The sequence below is a fragment of the Spinacia oleracea genome, chromosome 1 (assembly GCF_020520425.1).
Source record: "Spinacia oleracea cultivar Varoflay chromosome 1, BTI_SOV_V1, whole genome shotgun sequence".
NCBI lineage: Eukaryota > Viridiplantae > Streptophyta > Magnoliopsida > Caryophyllales > Amaranthaceae > Spinacia > Spinacia oleracea.
The window spans coordinates 128,768,471-128,789,465 of record NC_079487.1 but is presented as its reverse complement, the minus strand read 5'-3'; the positions used below and the strand labels follow the sequence as shown (position 1 = coordinate 128,789,465).

At 36.5% G+C, this 20,995-nt stretch overlaps 2 protein-coding genes across 4 annotated transcripts; one reads left to right on the top strand and one right to left on the bottom strand.

Moving 5' to 3' along the window:
- The first annotated feature begins 1,058 nt into the window (after nucleotides 1–1,058).
- On the top strand, nucleotides 1,059–6,120 carry LOC110794539 (uncharacterized). Of its 3 annotated transcripts, none has more exons than XM_056827837.1 (7): nucleotides 1,059–1,238; nucleotides 3,140–3,297; nucleotides 3,432–4,149; nucleotides 4,319–4,477; nucleotides 4,966–5,127; nucleotides 5,217–5,470; nucleotides 5,682–6,120. In XM_056827837.1, exons 2-7 carry the CDS (start codon nucleotides 3,163–3,165, stop codon nucleotides 5,922–5,924), a joined length of 1,671 nt encoding a protein of 556 aa, XP_056683815.1. In that variant the 5' UTR covers nucleotides 1,059–1,238; nucleotides 3,140–3,162; the 3' UTR covers nucleotides 5,925–6,120. The 3 variants fall into 3 exon arrangements, with proteins under 3 accessions (XP_056683815.1, XP_021855210.1, XP_056683814.1); XM_021999518.2 differs by having other exon boundaries at nucleotides 1,062–1,238; nucleotides 3,432–4,233; XM_056827836.1 differs by lacking the exon at nucleotides 1,059–1,238 and adding an exon at nucleotides 1,257–1,400 and having other exon boundaries at nucleotides 3,432–4,233.
- A 12,658-nt stretch (nucleotides 6,121–18,778) lies between these two features.
- Nucleotides 18,779–20,667, bottom strand: LOC110794585 (adenine/guanine permease AZG2). The gene has a single exon (XM_021999559.2). It carries the CDS (start codon nucleotides 20,587–20,589, stop codon nucleotides 18,982–18,984), a length of 1,608 nt encoding a protein of 535 aa, XP_021855251.2. The 5' UTR covers nucleotides 20,590–20,667; the 3' UTR covers nucleotides 18,779–18,981.
- Between the last annotated feature and the right edge of the window lie 328 nt (nucleotides 20,668–20,995).

Here is a 20,995-nt window from a genome sequence, read left to right as displayed (position 1 = left end):
GTTAAATGATTGATTTTATACATTATTAGTGATTTTGAAGAAATAAGTTTTATTAAAATGAAAAAAAAAATCACTTACAAATAGATAACTTTTACATATATAAGCTTAACTTTTAAACATTTTGAGTTAACTTTTACTCCGGTGTACAATATTTATTGTACAACCTTTGTAAATAAGAATTTGTGTTGATTGATATCTTATCCACCAGTACAACTTTCAATGTAAAAAGAATAAATATGGGATAACATTTTGATAGACTTCTTTTAGGCGTCATAGCTAGCTTAGCGGCAACAGCCTTTGGAAATAGAGACAAATAATGGACTTAGGTAGCGAGGGGGAGACTAATTTTTGCCCTCGCAAAAATCTTGATGGTAACATTTTAAAGTCCGTCGATTATTCCACTAAAAAAAAAAAATATGATGTGCCCGGTCGAGAGGGGAGACTAATTGTTTTGATTGTAATAGTTATGTATTTTCTTTGAATCTGTGATATGCAGATCTATTTTATCATTGTAGATGTCGTATGACTAATTACTAATGAAATTGTTCTTTCCAAAAAAAAAGAAAAAAAAGGGAAAGATAATCATTCGTTGGCGACGGACTTTAAGAGGTTAAGATCAAGATCATTCCAACCTTGTATATTTGTAAAATGTTTTGGTAATATAAATTGCTATTGCTAGTGGATTCCATACCGAGAATTTTGATTGCTCATTTTTTTTTTTCTTCTAGAAATGCTGTTGTCTAGTACTCTTCACCAATTAAAAACTTTAACGTGAAACATTGAAAAAACAGGTAGCATTAAATCTCAAGAATAACACTAATAATGGGATAGATTGAAACAGATTTGGATACTATGATTTATACATTTCAAGCTTGTATTATGGTACAAATTTATGCATTTTAAGCTTGTATCATGATACAAACTTATGTACTATATTGGGACGACTTTTAACACTTCATATTCCTATCACGTCATTTAAAATTTTCAACCCCCAGACTCACACCCTCACCTAATGGTCCTAATCTGTACTCCCTCCATGCATTTTAGGAAAAAAGGAAACGGTAAGTCGGTAACCAAAAATGTCATCATAATGGAACTACTTAATTTTTTTCCTTTCCCAAAGTGTGTACTCTATCTTTTGGAGATTCTTGTAGCGATTTGAGTTCAGAATTCAGAGTCTTTAAACTCTGACAACCGAGAACCAACCAGCTAAACCATCTCTCTCACTCTAACTTAAGGCACTGTTCTACATTTCTTTCATTTTTACTCAATTTTGCTTAAATGTGCTTAATTTCTGCTTGAATTGTACTTGCAATTTTGTTCATTTCTTGTTTAAATCTTCACTGTTAACCATTTTCGCTTTCTTGGGCACCATTTGAAGAGAGGGTGTGATACAGGAGGTGAGAAAAAATATACAGAAAATTATGGAAATTGTAATTTTTTTTGGGTGTGCTTAATTTCTCGTTTTCAATTTTTTGAGAGAGAAATACATGTTTAGTTTTCTCCGAATTGTGGCATTTGTTTTTATGTATCTGGGGTAATTTTCTCTTAGAATTATTAGCATAATTCCGTTTAAATTTCTTTGCAAAAAGATGGAACTTTTTTAATATATGTTGAACCAAACGCTGTTTTAGAAGCTTTGGCTTTCATGTTTGTTCTGCAAGTGCAGTAACTTGTTCTTTCTTTGATGTCACCCAAACATTGCTCTCATTGTCATTGAGGACAAGTTATTAATGGAATAGTTCTTCCTGTCAAACAAAAAAAAAAAACTTGTTCTTTCTTTGATAATTTTTTTTTTGGATTTTTAGGATCAATTATACTTTTATTTACCTAGGATTTACAAAAGCAAGCACTTAAAATGAGAAAAAAGTAGGTTGAGTTCATGTTTTTTTTGAAAGGTAAAGTACAATATAATTAATAATGAGTCATACTACCTCTACAATGATAAAATAGATATATCATATACAAATTTAGAAAAAATACATAACGGTTACAATTACAATTCTGCATTGTAAAGCACAAATCATTAATGTTTTTTTTTATCCTTCAAGTATTAGTTTGATAGATCTATAGTTATTCGACCGTGCTTTATATTGGGTACTAAGTACATTTGATCCTAGTTTGTGAACTTTAGTTTTATGCCCTTCAATTGTATGTATATTTTATTGTATTGCTTGTATATTATGTGAGCCCAAAACAAGAAATTATTCACTGAGGATGCTATGGTATTTGGGTCTATCTAACGAGTCGTTGGTAATTTGTTGTGTTATGTTGGGTACATTAAATCGTGGTTAAGGAGACTTGAACTTGTATCGACGATTATAGTGTGCAAAGGAGACTTGAACTTGTATAGACAATTATAGTGTGCAAAGGAGACTTGAACTTGTATCCGCAATTGTAGTGTGTTAGGAGACTTGAACTTGTGACCTCTACGTGGAGTTCTTTAAAGTCTTATATGAATGTCAGTTGTTCTCTTCTAATCAATGATCAGTTCACGGATGATTAAGCTAAAAAATTAGACGATATTCAATGACAATCCAGAGTGTTTAGTTAGTTTTGTTGGTTTTATTATTATCATTTTGACTGTGGAAGCCAAGGTTCAAGTTAGATAATGTGTTCCTTACTAGTACGTTGCTGTGGTGGGGAGTTAGTTTAACTTTGGATGTTGTTTCATCAATGTTGATATAAGAGCTTAACCGATGCAATAAGCATGATTAGAACGTAATGCCACTCTTTGGATGTGCTTTTACTAGGAAGCATTTTTTCAATTTCCTCCTGTCATGGTTTCTCAAGTTCATATGCTTGAATTACTTTCTTGGAATTTACTTCGTATAATGGCATTATATCTTTGGTTATTTGTAAATGTTGCTTTTAGAAGTGACAACTTAGAGCTTTAGAGCCATCTCTCGTGCTATAGAATGACAAAGGTCACATAGTAAAGTAGTAGACGACTCTTACCTTGTCCCAATGTTGCTGAAAACTACTGTAGTCAATGTATCTTTCTATTATTGTCATGCACTGCAATGTATATATTGGATATTTGGATATTGACTTTGTTACTCTGTGAGCTTGTTGTATCGTCTTCTTCCTTTTAATGTGAGTGAAACTTACTTGCTAATGGTCAATAATGTCTTTTCAGTTAGGTGCTTACCATTGTGCCAGATGGATTACGAGGTTAAGGCTTGTGGTGAATGTTCGAGAAAGTGTTTGCTGTTCCATCGAGGAAAGTGTGGTCTTCCGCCAAAGATTCCTCCGTTTTTTAAAGTCATGTTTGGCAAGGGTTTTGCTGAGTGTCTGGTGTGTGGTTTTAAAGGCCCTATTTCTCCCTACTTTCATTCAATTATTTTCTGTCCACTGATTTTACTGTTTTAATGAGCTATTGTATATTTGTATAGCAGATGTTGTTTCTAATATCCTATCTGTTTTTGCAGTTTGTGCCTCCAAAATTTAGCAAAATTCTTACTTCAGAAGTTGGAAGAAAGGCATATCTGGAGGATTCAACAGGCAAGCAATGGGAAGTTAACCTGTCTAAAGTAAATGGCTCTCTTAGCTTCAATACAGGATGGTATAAATTTACCAAGGATCATGACCTTGAGCAAGGGGATTTTCTGTTATTCCGTTACACCATGGATTCGTGCTTCTTTGTTGAAATTTATGGAAGAAGTGGATATGAAAAAACACATACTGGTGTACACAGCTTTAAGAACAAGATACCTAAAACTACAAGAAATTCTATTACCAGGAAATCTCCTTCAGATCCCTTGTATGAGAAACAAAAACCATCACAAGGAAACGACTGTTGCAATACCTATGCTGTTCCCCAATCCGAGGTTGACATGAGTGACATCATTTGGACTCATGATGATGTAAATGATGTACAGAAGTCCGTTGTGGTAGCAGAAAAGGTTGGAAGGCAGGAATACGGCATTGAAAGGCCCCAGCTGGTTCCGGAGGTTGATTTTCTAATGGAGCCATGCTTCATGACTGACAGAGAATCAAGTTTAGCTAGAGAAGACGATAGGGAACGCTTACTTGATCTATCTGCCTTGGAGTTTTCCGGCATGGAACCAAGTTTCACCTCCAACAAGACCGGTAAAGCTCATACTGGAAATGCTTCAATTGATACAAAGAAGTACCCACTTAGTCAAGGTGCATTTCATGAAGCTCATAATGGAGATCCTTCAATTGATACAAATAAGTTCCCACTTATTCAAGGAAATGTAGTACCTTCAAGTTAGTGATTGTGACCTTGGCCTTTTATCTTTATTTAGGTGAATTGCATTTTCCTCATTCTGTTGTTTCCTTTGTTTTATGTCAGAAAATAATCAAGAAAAGTTGCCAAATTCTGTAAACAAACCATTTCCCAGCGTTTCTCCAAGACTTAGCATGCCTTCCAGTTTGGTTCGTCCCTCGAAAACTATCCGTGAATCACACACTTGGAAGCCTTCAGCAACATCAGATTTTAGTCAGACACCAGGTTCTTGATCCCTTTGTGTTTAAATCTTATAAGTAATTTCTTTGCTCATATTCTGTTGAAAATGGTCACACAAAGTTCTCTTTCTCTATCTGGTTTTCGTAGAAATGGTAAATGGAGGAAGTAAATTCCCATAACGGTTATGTATTGCCAGCCAAATACGTAACATGGCAATTCTGTAAATACATTGAACTTTCAATAGTATAAAAAATGGTATCAAAAATGAAAACAATGATATAGAAAAAAAGAATGGTATAAAAAAATAACAATGATATACCGTGCCCCTGTTATATGATGCGAAATTACCAGCATACCATAAAATGCCGCCTCTCCAACTTCATGGTAAATGTAGTATCGTTGTTTGCCGTGGTGTGACTTAAATTTAACTGTAAAGTATTTGTATTACCTTCAAGTGAACTTGGGCTTTTATCTTTATGTAGATGAATTGCATTTGAAACTTCCCTCATTCTGTTTCCTTCTTCTTCTGTCAGAAAATTATGAAGAAAAGTTGTCGGGTTCTGTAAACCAACCATTTCCCAGCGTTTATCCAAGTCTTAACATGCCTTCCAGACCAGTTCCTCCCTCGAAAACTATTCACGAATCACGCACATGGGATGCTTCAGCTGCATCAGGTTTTAGTCAGCCACCACCAGGTTCTTGATCCGTTCATGTTGCTGTGACTTAAATTTAACTGCAAACAACCTCCGATATTCTTGTTTTAATTCAGTTCTCTGCTGATCAGGTGGAAAATTGAGGGTAGTCAAGCAAGAACCAAAAGAATTCAAACAAGAGATTTCTGGGAATGTGTCGCCTGATACCTCATTTGATTCTAACATGTCTTTAAAGAGGAAGGTTAAGGGTAATGCAAATCCTATGAAAGATGATGATGAGGCAAACAGAGTTGTGAAGCAAGAACCTGCCGATTTCTGCGATCTTGAAGCTGCAGCTGCATTCAGAATGACTTGCTTAGCATCACCAGAAAATGCATCTTACCTGGTATGTTAGCTTTTGTCTCAGTTTTCGACTTTAGTTTCCAATTTAAATCATGACACATAAGCATGTCATGTCATCATTGTGACACGGGTTAAAGGTCGCATGTTACGACCTTCATCATTTTTCGTATTTTCTTTTATCAAAACAGACTAGAATTGGAGATTCTTTTCAAGCAGTACATCAGTAAAAATAACTGCTTGCCGTTCTTTTGCAGGAGTTGCCTGGGGAATTGCCGATGATGTGGCGGCAAAGATTGTATGTGAAGCAGAAGCTGGTCATACTTAAGGATCCATCCGGAAGAGATTGGCCTGTGTTATACCATAAGAGAAACAACATCAATGTTTTGACAGATGGTTGGAAGGAATTTCAGTATGCAAACAACATTCTTCCCCAAAATGAATGTGTTTTTCTGGCTGACGACCTTGACATGGGAGAATTCCGAGTCCAATTTTCTTAGTTGCCTAAAACCTGATAAACATTTGTTGGTGGTTAAGTGATCATCAATTATCAACTGATTTAGATTATTGATTGCGTATTCACATTTCTTTTTGCTAGTGTTGTTGTATGCGTAGAAACGTATTGTCTAGTGCATCGTTGTAGTTGGGACATGGGTTTACTTTTGTGAATGAAATGGTCATGTATATTTATCGTTATATTTTAGTCTATGATTGTTGATCCTAAAGTTTTGCTGATGACAAAGCAAACTCCTGACAATTGGTTAAGTTATGTTGCATAATAGGTTCCGAGATCCTTAGAGGGATAATGCTAAGTTAAGGAGATCCTGAGTTGGATAAACTAAGCAACGTGGAATATAAGCAAGTAATTGATCCATGTCAGACACTACATTGAAGAAATAATCATTATGCAAGGCGAGATCCTTAGGCGAGTTCCTAAGGCGAGATCCTCATATATTATGTGGATCCTCGGCGTTCCAGAGAAGGAACAAATCGGGAAGTCTTCGAGTGAAGCTTCTAAAGGTGCAACATGAAGACTACAACATATGAGTTTATGTTTTAGGATTTATGTAAGTATTTAATAAAGTTTATAAGTAATTTGGTATGAAAGGGACATAGTATTTTGGTACGTTTTAAATGAAATATGTTAACTGTAATTATAAAAGAGTTTTAACTTGGAAAATCTTTTTAATAAATAAAATGTATTTAATTAATAAATGAAACATAGGATTCTGATTTACTCTCCTTGTTTCTCAAGTAAAAGTTTTTCCACGTTCCTTGAAACTCTCCCCACGTATTTCTGTTCAACGTACATTTAGTGTTTTGATTTGGTCTCCCTTGTTTCTCTCCAACTATGCCCATGTTACTGAGCAGTAACTGCTAGTGGGTGGTTGAGGGAAACATGGGTACCAAACCCTAAGTAAAACTCTCCTATAAAAGGAGAAGAGTTTTAGCTTTTCAAAACACACAACTGATCTTTGCAAAATATATTTTAAGAGCTTAAACGTTTCAAAAGAGAATCAGTTTTCAAAAGAGTGTCCCTTGAGTTCCTTATTGCTTTGAGCTTTATTACGTACTAGAGTTTTATATCAAATTGTATTTTGGGTTTAAGGGTTGAGTGATCCTTAATTGACTTAGAGTTAAGTCAAAGAGAAACAGAGCGACTTAGAGTTAAGTCAAAGAGAAAAGGAGCGACTTAGAGTTAAGTCAGAGAGAGAAAGAGGAGCACAGTAATCAAAGGGGATTGCTGTGGGGAACTCGTGTTCGAGAGGAACTCGAGTTAGAGAGTGTATTTGTAATAGAGTTATTACATTAATACAAAAGAGTAGTGAGGTTCTTCTTGATTAGGGTCAAGAAGGTTCCTCCATTTTATATCTTTCTTCGCTCATTATTCTCAGTTTCTTTATTGTTTAAATTCCGCAAGAAACTTACCCAAGTTCCCAAGAAACAATTCACCCCCCCCCTCTTGTCAAGTGTTCCTACTGAACTATCAGTTGGTATCAGAGCAGGATCTCACAAAAATACAGGAAACCCTGTTGAGAAAAAGTTCCTGGAAAATATGAACGCTTACGAGAAACTCGAGGAAGGTTATTCCACTCAAAGACCTCCAATGTTCAACGGAAAATTCTACACCTACTGGAAGAACAGGATGGAGATCTACATCAAGGCAGAGAATTATCAAGTCTGGCGAGTCATAGAAGTCGGCGATTTCGAGGTAACAATGACCAATGCTCAAAATGAGGTAGTTCCTAAACCTATGTCTGATTTTACTAAGGAAGATTTTGAGAAATTCGAAATCAACGCAATGGCTGTGAAAATCTTGCATTGCGGCCTTGGACCTCATGAACATAACAGAGTTATGGGGTGCAAGAGCGCAAAGCAAATCTGGGATCTCCTTCAAATAACTCATGAAGGAACTAATGAGGTCAAACGTTCAAAAATTGATTTATTAATGTCTAAGTATGAACGTTTTGAAATGCAACCAAGAGAAACAATACAGGAAATGTTTACTCGTTTCACTAATATCACTAATGAACTAGTTTCTCTTGGAAGAAATATTCCCTCTGATGAACAGGTTAGGAAGATCCTAAGGAGCATGCCACAGGATGATAGATGGAGAACCAAGGTCACGGCATTGTTCGAAACAAAGGATTTCACCAAATTCAACATTGAACAATTGGCGGGATCCTTGATGACGCATGAATTACATCTAGGAGCAGCTGTTCCTGAGAATCCCAAGAATCGAGGCCTTGCTCTTAAGGCTGAGGAACAGGAGGACTCGGATCCTGATGAAGAAGAAGCTGCCATGTTGGTCAGAAGAATGAAAAGATTTTACAGGAACTCTAAACCTGGAAATCTAAGAGGAAGGAACTCAATGAGAAAACCAAGCGGTTCCAAGCCTGACCAAGGATGTTTCAAGTGCGGAGAATCAGACCATCTAATCAAAGACTGCCCTCAGTGGGAAAATGAAAAAGGGAAAGGCAAGGGAAAGGATCTGTCCAAGGAAAGATTCAACAAATCAACCTTTGCCAAACCCAACTTCAAGAAGGCTATGATCGCAGCTTGGGGAGATGCTACTGACTCGGAAGAAGATGAGGATCAACCAAATGAAGAAACAGCAAACCTTTGTCTTATGGCAAAGATTGATGGAACAACCCAAGATCCATCAAAAGAAGTAAGTTCCTCAACTCTTCAATCTCTGTCTAAAAATAAGTTAGTGGAATTATTGATAGAAACTCTAGATAACTTTAAAAAGCTCAATGTAATAAAGGCTCAAAGTGACAAAGCCTTGGAACTCACCAAGGGACACATGACCTACCTTAATAATGTTAGATCTGATGTACAGGGTAGGTTCTTTGACTTGCTTGATAGAAACACTGCTCTTCAAAACTCCTTTGAGAGAGTCAAAAATGAAAACATTCTTCTCAAAGTGGAACTCAGTCAATATAAACTGTTTAATTTAAGCCTAGATCCTAGCAAGTCCACTGAGATTAGCATGGGGGTCTTTAACGTTGATTTGGAAAAATTAAACAGTGAGTTGGTCACAGTAAAGGAACAAAAGGAGAAATTAACCAAGGAACTAGCCTTAGCAAATGCACATAAACAATCTCCTAGAATCACGCCTAAGTGGATTGAGAAGGCTCAATCTAAGAGAACTGAAGGCCTAGGTTTTTACTATAAAAGGAACAATGGTAAAAAGAAAAATTATGTGGAACTGCCTAGTGTCAAAGTTTGTTCCTTTTGTGGTACTGGTGATCATGTTGTGACTGAGTGTTCCAAAAAGAAGGATCTGTTCAATAAAAACCAGAACATTGTCAAGAAGATATGGATTAAGAAAGATGATCCTTTAGTAGAAAAGGAACTCGAGGAAACCCGAGTTCCTGTATCTAACAATTGATAATATTGCAGGTCCTAGTGAGGGGGAACAACTCGTGGTATCTTGATAGCGGGTGTTCCAAGCACATGACAGGAGATAAAACCAAATTTCTCTCACTAGAGGCCTACAACGGAGGAACTGTGACCTTTGGAGACAACAAGAAAGGTGAAATCATCGCCATTGGAAAAGTAGGAAGGTCAAGTTCCCATTCAATTGATAATGTGTTCCTGGTAGAAGGTTTAATGCACAGTCTGCTTAGTATTTCACAATTCTGTGACAAAGGAAACTCGGTAAGCTTTACTTCAGAAAGTTGTCGAATTATTAACAATAACAGTAAGGAAGTTATTTTGGAAGGAACTCGCAAAGGGAACACGTATACTGTGGATCTCAACAAAGTTCCAAGGAACAACTTAACTTGTCTTAGTGTTATTGAGGAGGATCCACTTCTATGGCACAAGAGATTCGGACATGCTAGCTTTTCATTGCTTGACAAACTGAGATCAAAGGAACTAGTGAGAGGTCTACCTTCCATCAAGTTCCTTAAAGACAAAGTTTGTGAAGCATGTGCCAAAGGAAAGCATGTCAGGAGCTCTTTCAAGCCTAAGAAAATGGTCAGCACAACTAAACCATTGGAACTCATCCATATGGATTTGTGTGGACCTATGAGAATTCAAAGTAGAAGTGGAAAACGTTATGTCTTGGTTATTGTTGACGATTTTTCTCGATTTACCTGGGTTATTTTCTTAGCAAGTAAAGATGAAACGTTTAATGAATTTGTTGCTTTTGCTAAGAGAATACAAAGATCCACAGGACGTCAGCTAATACATATAAGGTCAGATCATGGAACTGAATTCGAGAATCACAAGTTTGATGAATACTGCAAGGAACAAGGTATGGATCACAACTTTTCTGCACCTAGGACTCCACAACAAAATGGAGTCGTTGAAAGGAAAAATAGAACCTTGGAAGACATGGCTAGAACCATGTTAATTGCCAGTTCCTTACCAAGGAACTTCTGGGCTGAAGCAGTAAACACAGCTTGCTATATTGTTAATAGAGTAATGATCAGGGCCATTTTAAACAAGACTCCCTATGAGTTATTAAAAGGAAACAAACCCAATATCTCTTACTTTAGAGCCTTTGGGTGTAAATGCTTTGTTCACAACAATGGCAAAAGAAACTTAGGGAAATTCGATGAAAGAAGTGATGAGGCCGTGTTCCTAGGATACGCCTTAAACAGTAAAGCATATAGAGTTTATAATAAAAGGTCGATGTGTATTGAAGAGAGTGTACATATAATATTTGATGAAGCTAACAATGTTGATGAGATTCGGGAACAGGAAGATTTCGAAATTGGATTAACTCGTTTTACAGATTATGATGAGGAAATCTCTCCTGGAAGAAAGCAAAATGGAATAGCAGATCCACAAACACAAGAAACTGCTACTAACCAAGGAGTTCCTGGAAGAAGAACCCCTGATCCTGAGGAACCAGAAAATGTTGATCATGAGGAACAAGAAAATGCAAATTCTGAGGAACCAGAAGAAGATCAAGAGACCTCTGATGCAGAGGAACAAGGATCTCAGGAAACAGAAGGAACTGAGGAGACCTTAGATGTTCCAGTGGCACAATTTCAACCTAAGCCCTGGAAACATCAAAGTTCTCACCCAATGGATCTGATTATCAGTAATATTAGGAAAGGAACTCAAACAAGGTCTCAACTAAGGAACTTCTGTGCTTTTCATGCGTTCCTCTCCACAATCGAGCCAAGGAACCACACCGAAGCTTTGGAAGATGCTGATTGGATCACTGCCATGCAAGATGAGTTAAATGAGTTCCAAAGGAACAAGGTATGGCATCTGGAACCCAAGCCAAAGAATCAGAAAGTCATAGGATTAAAGTGGGTGTTCAGGAACAAGCTCGATGAACATACTACAATCATCAGGAACAAGGCAAGGTTAGTAGTCAAGGGCTACAATCAACAGGAAGGTATTGATTTCGAAGAAACCTTTGCTCCTGTTGCTAGATTAGAAGCTATTCGTATTCTAATTGCTTTTGCAGCCTTTATGGGATTCAAGTTGTATCAGATGGACGTCAAATGTGCTTTCTTAAATGGTTTTCTTGAGGAAGACGTCTATGTGGAACAACCCCCTGGTTTTGAGAATCCCAAATTTCCGAACCACATCTATAAGCTTGATAAAGCTCTTTATGGGTTAAAGCAAGCTCCTAGATCGTGGTACGAGAGATTATCAAAGTTTCTTTTACAAAATGATTTTAAACGTGGAAGAATCGATAAAACTCTATTTTTAAAATCAAAAGGATCTGACTTATTAGTTGTACAAATTTATGTCGATGATATATTATTTGGTGCTACTAACGAAAATTTGTGCAAGGATTTTGCTAATTTAATGTGCAGTGAGTTTGAAATGAGTATGATGGGGGAACTCAATTTCTTTCTTGGTTTGCAAATCAAACAAACTAAGGAAGGAATTATGATCCACCAACAAAAATATGTGAAGGAACTCCTCAAAAAGTACGAGCTAGATTCAGTGAAAACAAATCACACTCCCATGGGAACAGCCACAAGACTAGATGAGGATCCCACAGGAAAAAGTGTGAATCAAACGACGTACAGAGGAATGATTGGATCTCTGCTATACCTAACCGCAAGCAGACCAGACATATCATTCAGTGTTGGGTTGTGTGCAAGATTTCAATCAAACCCAAAGGAGTCCCTCATGACTGCAGTGAAGAGGATATTCAGATACCTCAAAGGAACAGACGATCTATGTCTGTTTTATCCAAGAAGTGGAACTTTCGATTTAAAAGGATATGCAGATGCAGACTATGCAGGTGATTTAGTAAACCGAAAGAGCACATCAGGTATGGTTCAATTCCTAGGATCTTGCATGGTTTCTTGGGGTTCCAAGAAACAGAATACCGTTGCTTTATCCACAGCAGAAGCTGAATATGTAGCAGCTGCTGCATGTTGCTCTCAAATACTGTGGATAAAGCAACAGTTAAGGGATTTTGGGATCATATATGATTGTGTTCCTATTTACTGTGATAACACTAGCGCAATCTGCATTTCTAAGGATCCGGTACATCATTCCCGGGTTAAGCATATTCATATTAGGCATCACTTTCTTAAGGATAATGTTGAAAAAGGTTTAATCAAGTTGGACTTTTGTCAAACCGAGAATCAAATTGCAGATATTATGACTAAACCTTTAAGCAGAGAGAAGCATGAGAAAATGAGAATGGAACTCGGGATGATCAAAATAAGATAAGTAAGCTGACAGATCCTCATGAGGTATGACTCTTTTAGATTTATGCATTACTACTGTATACCATTATAAATACATGTGCGTAAAGCATAACTGAAGTTTACCATCGTTGAGGAACAACTAAAAATTTCGAATTAAAAATGTGTATTTAATTAGTCAGTAATATGAGATACGTAATTCACAAAGTTCCACTAATCTAGGAGGATCATGGTTTTTTTTTTTTTGTTACAAATTTCTATTTACTCATTTTATTTTATTTTTCCACAAATTTTATTTTTCCACAAATTAAGTTTTTTTTTCTCTTATAAATATATCCTTCAACTTTTCATTTATTCCATTAAATTTTATCTTTTCCAAAATTAAAAGCAAATGGATCACACCTATGGATCTCTCACACCTATGGATCACACCAATCTCACCAATTCAAAACACAAGAAACCCTAAAAATTAAAAATCCCCAAATTCAAACCCTAGCCATGAAAAATGCCCAAATTGAAAATAACCACCACCACCGGCGGCCGGACTCAAGCAGCCTCGACCACCGGCGGCAGCGGCTCAACCCTAAGCATCGCAGCACCGTCGTCGCCGAAACCCACACCACCACTTCCGACAAACACCCCCCAAAACCCTCCACCCACACCCGCTCGCGAACACCCTTTCACCACCCAGTTCGCGACCCATCTCCGCCCAGCCCAGAACCACCGTCCAGCTTGCCCTCGACGCCGGCCACCCACATTCACCGTCACCGTCCAACTCCACCAACCATATCGCCCAAAACCTGTTCGCGACCCACAACCCAAACCCAGATCCACTCGCCCCCAGCCTGTTCGCGAACCCAACAAACCAACCACCCTGCCGTTCGCAACCCATATCTGTCGCCCAGACCCGATTGCGATCCTACCCACCCACCCACCTCTGGGTTTCTGTTCGACGCAAAACAGCAAGGAAGGGCTCCAAAAAAAAAAAAAAAAAAAAAAAAAAAAAAAAAGAGGAAAACGAAAAAGAAATAAGACGGATTGTTCTAAGGGGGAACTTACCTCATTCCGTGTTCCTTCGGTTGATGATGCAAATTTGGTTTATGAGAATTTTTTTTTGGGTTGTGAATTATATTAAAGGGATGCAGTTGTTACCCAAAAAAAAAAAAAAAAAAAAAAAAAAAAAAAAAAAATTATGGGTTAACAACGTGGTTCCTAAGGTGAACAGTTCTCTGTTGTCTGTTGATATATATTATGATAATGAGAATGATGATGAGAAAATGGAAGAATGAAAAGACGCAATGGAAATTGAGAAAGGATATGTATCTATATGCAGTTGAAACAGGAACAACCTAAACTTGCTACATACCCAAGCCGTCATTCCTGATCCTATCCATTTGTGTTACATTACGCTTTTGATTTTTTTTTTGGAACTTTTTATTTTATTTTTTATATTCTTTTTGGTATGTAACCCTCTGTTGGGAAACATAACGATTTTTATTCTTTTATTTCTGTGGAACTCATAAACAAACGTATCTCTAAAATCATGACTAGTTATTTATTATGTTTTCTATTCAAATCTAGTACGTTGGAACTTAACTTTGAGGCTAACTTAGTTTGCCAACCGTTGATCGGAGGGCGCTCTAATCGGTATATATTAGTATTGTGTATTTCTACTTTTTGTTAATGCCAACAGGGGGAAATGAATGCAAACTTAACTTAAATTGATCACTTGAATCCGTCTCACTACTCTCTTCTCGATGTAAGTTTATAAAAAATTTATTTCTCGTTTCTAATTTTATTTTCGTTTATTAAAATTAATTTTAAATTTTCCTTAATTTCATTTAGGAAGTTTAGATTAATTTTTATAAAAATAATTTATTTAGTTTATTTAGTTTATTGCTTTATATTTATTCTAATTGATTATTGCTGCATTTAGTGAAAGTTTGCTTTTGTTGTCATCACCAAAAAGGGGGAATATTGTTGATCCTAAAGTTTTGATGATGAAAAAGCAAACTCCTGACAATTGGTTAAGTTATGTTGCATAATAGGTTCCGAGATCCTTAGAGGGATAATGCTAAGTTAAGGAGATCCTGAGTTGGATAAACTAAGCAACGTGGAATATAAGCAAGTAATTGATCCATGTCAGACACTACATTGAAGAAATAATCATTATGCAAGGCGAGATCCTTAGGCGAGTTCCTAAGGCGAGATCCTCATATATTATGTGGATCCTCGGCGTTCCAGAGAAGGAACAAATCGGGAAGTCTTCGAGTGAAGCTTCTAAAGGTGCAACATGAAGACTACAACATATGAGTTTATGTTTTAGGATTTATGTAAGTATTTAATAAAGTTTATAAGTAATTTGGTATGAAAGGGACATAGTATTTTGGTACGTTTTAAATGAAATATGTTAACTGTAATTATAAAAGAGTTTTAACTTGGAAAATCTTTTTAATAAATAAAATGTATTTAATTAATAAATGAAACATAGGATTCTGATTTACTCTCCTTGTTTCTCAAGTAAAAGTTTTTCCACGTTCCTTGAAACTCTCCCCACGTATTTCTGTTCAACGTACATTTAGTGTTTTGATTTGGTCTCCCTTGTTTCTCTCCAACTATGCCCATGTTACTGAGCAGTAACTGCTAGTGGGTGGTTGAGGGAAACATGGGTACCAAACCCTAAGTAAAACTCTCCTATAAAAGGAGAAGAGTTTTAGCTTTTCAAAACACACAACTGATCTTTGCAAAATATATTTTAAGAGCTTAAACGTTTTAAAAGAGAATCAGTTTTCAAAAGAGTGTCCCTTGAGTTCCTTATTGCTTTGAGCTTTATTACGTACTAGAGTTTTATATCAAATTGTATTTTGGGTTTAAGGGTTGAGTGATCCTTAATTGACTTAGAGTTAAGTCAAAGAGAAACAGAGCGACTTAGAGTTAAGTCAAAGAGAAAAGGAGCGACTTAGAGTTAAGTCAGAGAGAGAAAGAGGAGCACAGTAATCAAAGGGGATTGCTGTGGGGAACTCGTGTTCGAGAGGAACTCGAGTTAGAGAGTGTATTTGTAATAGAGTTATTACATTAATACAAAAGAGTAGTGAGGTTCTTCTTGATTAGGGTCAAGAAGGTTCCTCCATTTTATATCTTTCTTCGCTCATTATTCTCAGTTTCTTTATTGTTTAAATTCCGCAAGAAACTTACCCAAGTTCCCAAGAAACAATTCACCCCCCTCTTGTCAAGTGTTCCTACTGAACTATCAGTGATTCTATGAACTTCAAACTCGCAATGGTTTGACCGAACACGCTTGCCAATACACAACTTTAACCATTGTTTGGGCTCCCAATTGACTATTAATTGGGCCACTAAGTCCAAAGCCCAATGGCTCAATACAGCAGCATCAAACCCACAAGCACTATATTCCAAAAAGGCTATTCAGCCACCAATCAAGGCTCAAGGCCCACTTACAATAAATAACCTAAGGGAATTTATTGTACAAACACTATAAATAAGCCGTCATGGCTCACATACCAAGGTACGCCCATTTCACGCCTTAAGACTACTCTTCTAGAGAATTTCTCTCTCTAGAATCCGAGCATCGTTCTTACTTAGGCATCAGAGGGGCTTTTCCTCGGAAACACCCCGAGGCTAGTAACTTGCTTATTGTGCAGGTTGATTTGGACACGACACATTCGAGCTAGCAAGATCTTCAACACACACAAAAGGGCCTTCATTCGAAGCCCATTGTTTCATCCACTTCAACACCGGAACAACCATTAATATCTTCAATTATATATTATAAAAACTTATAAAGTATTAATATTTTGAAAATATATATTAAGATGAAGCCAACAATATATTATATGCTAACACTTATTTACATATATTTTAAATAAAATAGGGTCAAAGTAAATTATGTAAATAACGCAAAAAGTCAAATCGTTGCGAGTATTCTGGGACGGAGGGAGTATGTGACCAGCCATACCATCAACTTGACGGTGTGATATATTCACACTTATAGATAAGCCCAATGTGTTTAAAGCCCAGAAAATAAAGTAACATCAGCAAAGAATATAAAGTAACATCAGCATAGAAAATAAAGTAACATCAAAATATACAAAGAACCTCTAACATGAAATTGAAGAAAGTAATAAAACAAGGAAAGTAACAGCGAAAACAATGTATAAGTAACACTAGCATAGAAAGTCAAGTAACATCAGTTATACAATAAACCTCTAACATGAATTTGAATAAATTGCAATAACTAAAAGGTAACACCGACATAAAAAGTCAAGTAACATCCATATACATAAGGAACCTCGAATATGAAATTCAAGAAATTGTAGTAAAACAAGAAAATAACAACGAATATAACGTATAAGTAACATTATCATAGAAAGTCAAGTAACATCGGTCTATATACAAGGAACCTCTAACATGAAACTGCAATAAAACAGTAACAACGAATACAATGTATAAGTAACACCAGCATAGAGAATCAGTAATACCAGTCTATACAAGGAACCTCTGACATTAAATTCAAGAAACTGCAGGAAAAACAAGAAAAGTAACAACGAATATAATGTATAAGTAACACCAGCATAAAAAGTCAAGTAACACCTGTCAATAACTTTCTCATTATTAACTACACGCGCCACATCATCAAGTTGATAATGTGGCTGGTCACACATGAGACGCGTTGTTCTATGAATGCCTAATATGCAACATTAAGATGTGTTTTATTGATCGATGTCTTACTGAACTTGCAAACAGTCAGGTTGTTCGTGTCTTTTGTTGGACTCCAGTCTTATCAAGGTTGTGGGTCTAATAGGGCCTGACCCAAATTCTATAGTGAAATTCCAGCAGCTTAATTATGAGCATTAACTTTGTGGCTGGCCGTAGTGGGCTTTTTTTTAACTATGAGCTATGGGTTTGAATATTTGTTCAAGCAAGAGGATGCAAGTATGCAACAGATGAAGAAAACAAAAGTGGTGGTATGGAAATTGCTTAATGAGTTTAGTTCCAATTATTGGTGTGAGACTTTGGAGAATTATTTGTTGTTTTTACATTTTGGAGATTATTGATGGTGAATAGTGATTACATATTGCAAAATATGACATTAAATATACAAAATAGATAAAAGTATACATATCGCGAAAATTAATGACATTAAATATTTCCAATGAAAAACAAAAAAATAAAATAAAATAATTGATATATATCCCGAGCGATCACATGTAATCGCATATGGTATTCACACATGTTTGAGGCTAGTTCAAGAACCTTTACAATGTCGGGCGATAATGCAAACAGGATTCGATAGCCTGTATTAATCATAATTGATCAAGAAGAGGAAAAGGTATAATGTTAAAGTATACAACCTTTCAATCTTTCATTCTTGTAGATATTTTGACTTGAATATTCTTGTAAAAATTTATTTTAGTCTAAGATAATACTAGCTTTGGAACTTACCTTTTTGTTGAATTTATTTTCTGAAATAAGTGAAAACAAAAAACATCCTACGCTGTTTCCCTGTTTCAATATATGGTGATAGGTAAATTATTTACCATTTTAATATAATGGTTAGTTTCTTTTTAGGAGTAATTTTGAAGCTAAACCTTATTCTTTTAGTTGCACCCTTTATTTTTATTTTCATGGTCTTTTATGTGTATCGTGTATCATGTATCATGTACTCCCTCCGTATTTATTTAAGGGATACACTTGCCTTTTCCGGTCGTATTTATTTAAGAGATACACTTGTCATTTGTAGTAATTTATCAACCCCACCATCTAATTAAATAATACATCTAATTTACCTTATGACACACCATCTTATTAAATAAATAATTTCATAAACCCACCCCACATTCCACCCCACCAAAATGACATGGTCTCCACTTGTTTACTTATTAAAATATCTACCAAACCCCACTTGCTTTATTATTTTATTTCATTCAATTCTTTTTCTTAATACCCGTGTCTGAACAAGTGTATCTCTTAAATAAATACGGAGAGAGTATCATTTATATCTTTAGTTCCGTATGAAGTATTATAATTTATACACCATCTTATTTAATTTAGTTCAATTATACTACTTTATCATCAATTTACGTTATTATCGTACATATAAACTTCAAGCAAAAATCGCGTGCATACACATAGGACTGATGTCATATCTAATGATATAAAAAGAAAAAGAAAAAAAAAACCATAATCCAAACAAATGACGAAATGTAGATTTCATATATTCATAATGCATGCACAAGAAGCCTTGAAAGATTACTAAACCTATGTCTGATCTACTCACTACAAGGATGTGATGCTCTCATTGAACCTTGTGCATACATATAGATTTTCACTAATTAAGCTAATTAAGTTACTAATAATAGTTAAAAGAAACCTCCTAAACATGCTTAAAACTTCAACATCAAGCTTGAATATCCGGCACTGGGGCCGCTAATACTTGATTTTCTTCCCTAATCACGGCCCGTCTCATCTTAATCAACCACTTAATCACCCTTACACCATAATCATACAAATTAAGCGCGACGTAAAATCCAATTCCCCCAATTATCCCATTGGATATTGAGTAAGTCAAGGGCATAAGGATAATGGTAATAAAGGCTGGCATTGCTTCCTTGATGTTATTCCAATCAATTTCTTTTACCACTTTCATCATCAAAACACCAACCACTATTAATCCTGGCCCTAAAGCCCATGGTGGCACACTAGTCATTAGTGGGGTGAAAAATATTGACAAGAGAAAGTAAATCCCAATAATTACCGCGGTTAATCCTGTTCGCCCCCCTTCTTGGATCCCGGCCGTTGATTCGACGAAAGTGGCGATAGGGGAGACGCCGAGGGCGGACCCCACTATGGTTGAACTTGCATCAACCATGTAAGCAGCATATTCGCCTTCAAAACTACCTTTTTCGTCTATAAAACCACCAACTTCGGCCATTGTGTACAATGTACCCGTTGTAGCTAACACATCTACGTATAATAATGTCACCAAAGCTACCCAAACTTGACTAGTATTAAAGTGTGCAAAGCTAATTGCACCTAATGTGGACTTTATCATGTGAAAGTCCACTACTTTTTTGAAGTAATTGAAGCTTGCATCACCAATTGTTGTGTATGGGAAATATGTAACACTAGTTCCTCTAAACCATGATATAAATGTTACAAAAAGTATACCATATATCATGCTACCTTTGATGTTCTTCATAAGCCCAAATGAGATTATCAAGAGGCCCACTAAACCTAACCATAAGGTTGGGTTTTGCATCATCCCTTCAACACACTTACCCGTAACGGGGTCGGTGGTACGACAACCCGTGAGGGTCAATAACGTGGACGAATCAGGCCCTACTAGGCCCAATCCAAGATGGGATTGTAGCCCGGTAAACGCGATGAAAAGCCCGATTCCCCCGGCACAAGCAAGACGGACAGGTGGAGGTATACATCGGGCCATCTTGGCCCGAAGCCCGAGCATGGCAATAAGAAGGAAAGCAACCCCTTCAACAAGAACCACAGCAAGGGTGGTCTCGTACGACATGGGCCCTGTCCCGTGAAAGCCCACCAAGCTGTAAGCCAAGTAAGCATTGGACCCCATCCCTGGGGCTAACCCAAAAGGGAGATTAGCAAACAAGCCCATTGCAACGGAGCCCACAAAAGACGACAAAGCGGTCCCCACAACGAGGTCTCTCTTGAGTTGGCCCAAACACCTCTCGTACCCCGGGTTGGGCTTAAGAACACATTCCGCCCCACCCGGGGGCGAGCAGTCGGCGGCCGAGCAACGGCCGCCAGAATCAGCAATAACACTAGCATTAACCGTAATAATGTACAACATAGTCAAGAAAGTCGTGGTCGCGGCACGTAACTCTTTAGTAAAACAAGTATTTCTAGCATCTAACTTGAAAAACTTACCAATAATGCTATTTGAAACAGCTTCATTGATACGTTTTTCAAATGCTTTCCATTTGTTGCTCAACTTTGCGCAAAACCCATTTCCTACACATAAATCTCTCCCCATTTTTTTCCACACTAATATTTTTTATGTGGTTATTACATGAAATGTGTGAAGGAAGAACGTCAAAGTTGGACGTGCTAATTTATAGAACGTTGAAGGTTGAGTAGAAAGGTAAGAAAGGATAGTGGGGGGCAACTTTGTCCACTTTTGGGATTGTGTAATGGGTGGGGATTCTATTAATAGATTATTAATTAGGTTAGTATTTATATTTTATTTATATTAATTAAATAAAAAGCCTAAGAAATTGATCTTAAAATTAAACAACGAGTGCATCAAATAAAGGGTTTAATAGACATACATACCTGTAGGCTGTAGTGCTTCCTCCGTTATAAGATACAGAGTAATGGTTACACGTTAAATGTTGACACGTACTTAGTTAGTATTACGTGTGAAATAGGAGTAGAAAACT

Bases quoted from the DNA above. Each gene is read 5' to 3' on its own strand.
- LOC110794585 (XM_021999559.2), bottom strand. From the start codon at position 20,589: ATGGGGAGAGATTTATGTGTAGGAAATGGGTTTTGCGCAAAGTTGAGC.
- LOC110794539 (XM_021999518.2), top strand. From the start codon at position 3,163: ATGGATTACGAGGTTAAGGCTTGTGGTGAATGTTCGAGAAAGTGTTTG. The intron at 4,234-4,318 runs GTTAGTGATTGT...GTTTTATGTCAG, and splicing joins AGGAAATGTAGTACCTTCAA to AAAATAATCAAGAAAAGTTG. The intron at 4,478-4,965 runs GTTCTTGATCCC...TTCTTCTGTCAG, and splicing joins AGATTTTAGTCAGACACCAG to AAAATTATGAAGAAAAGTTG.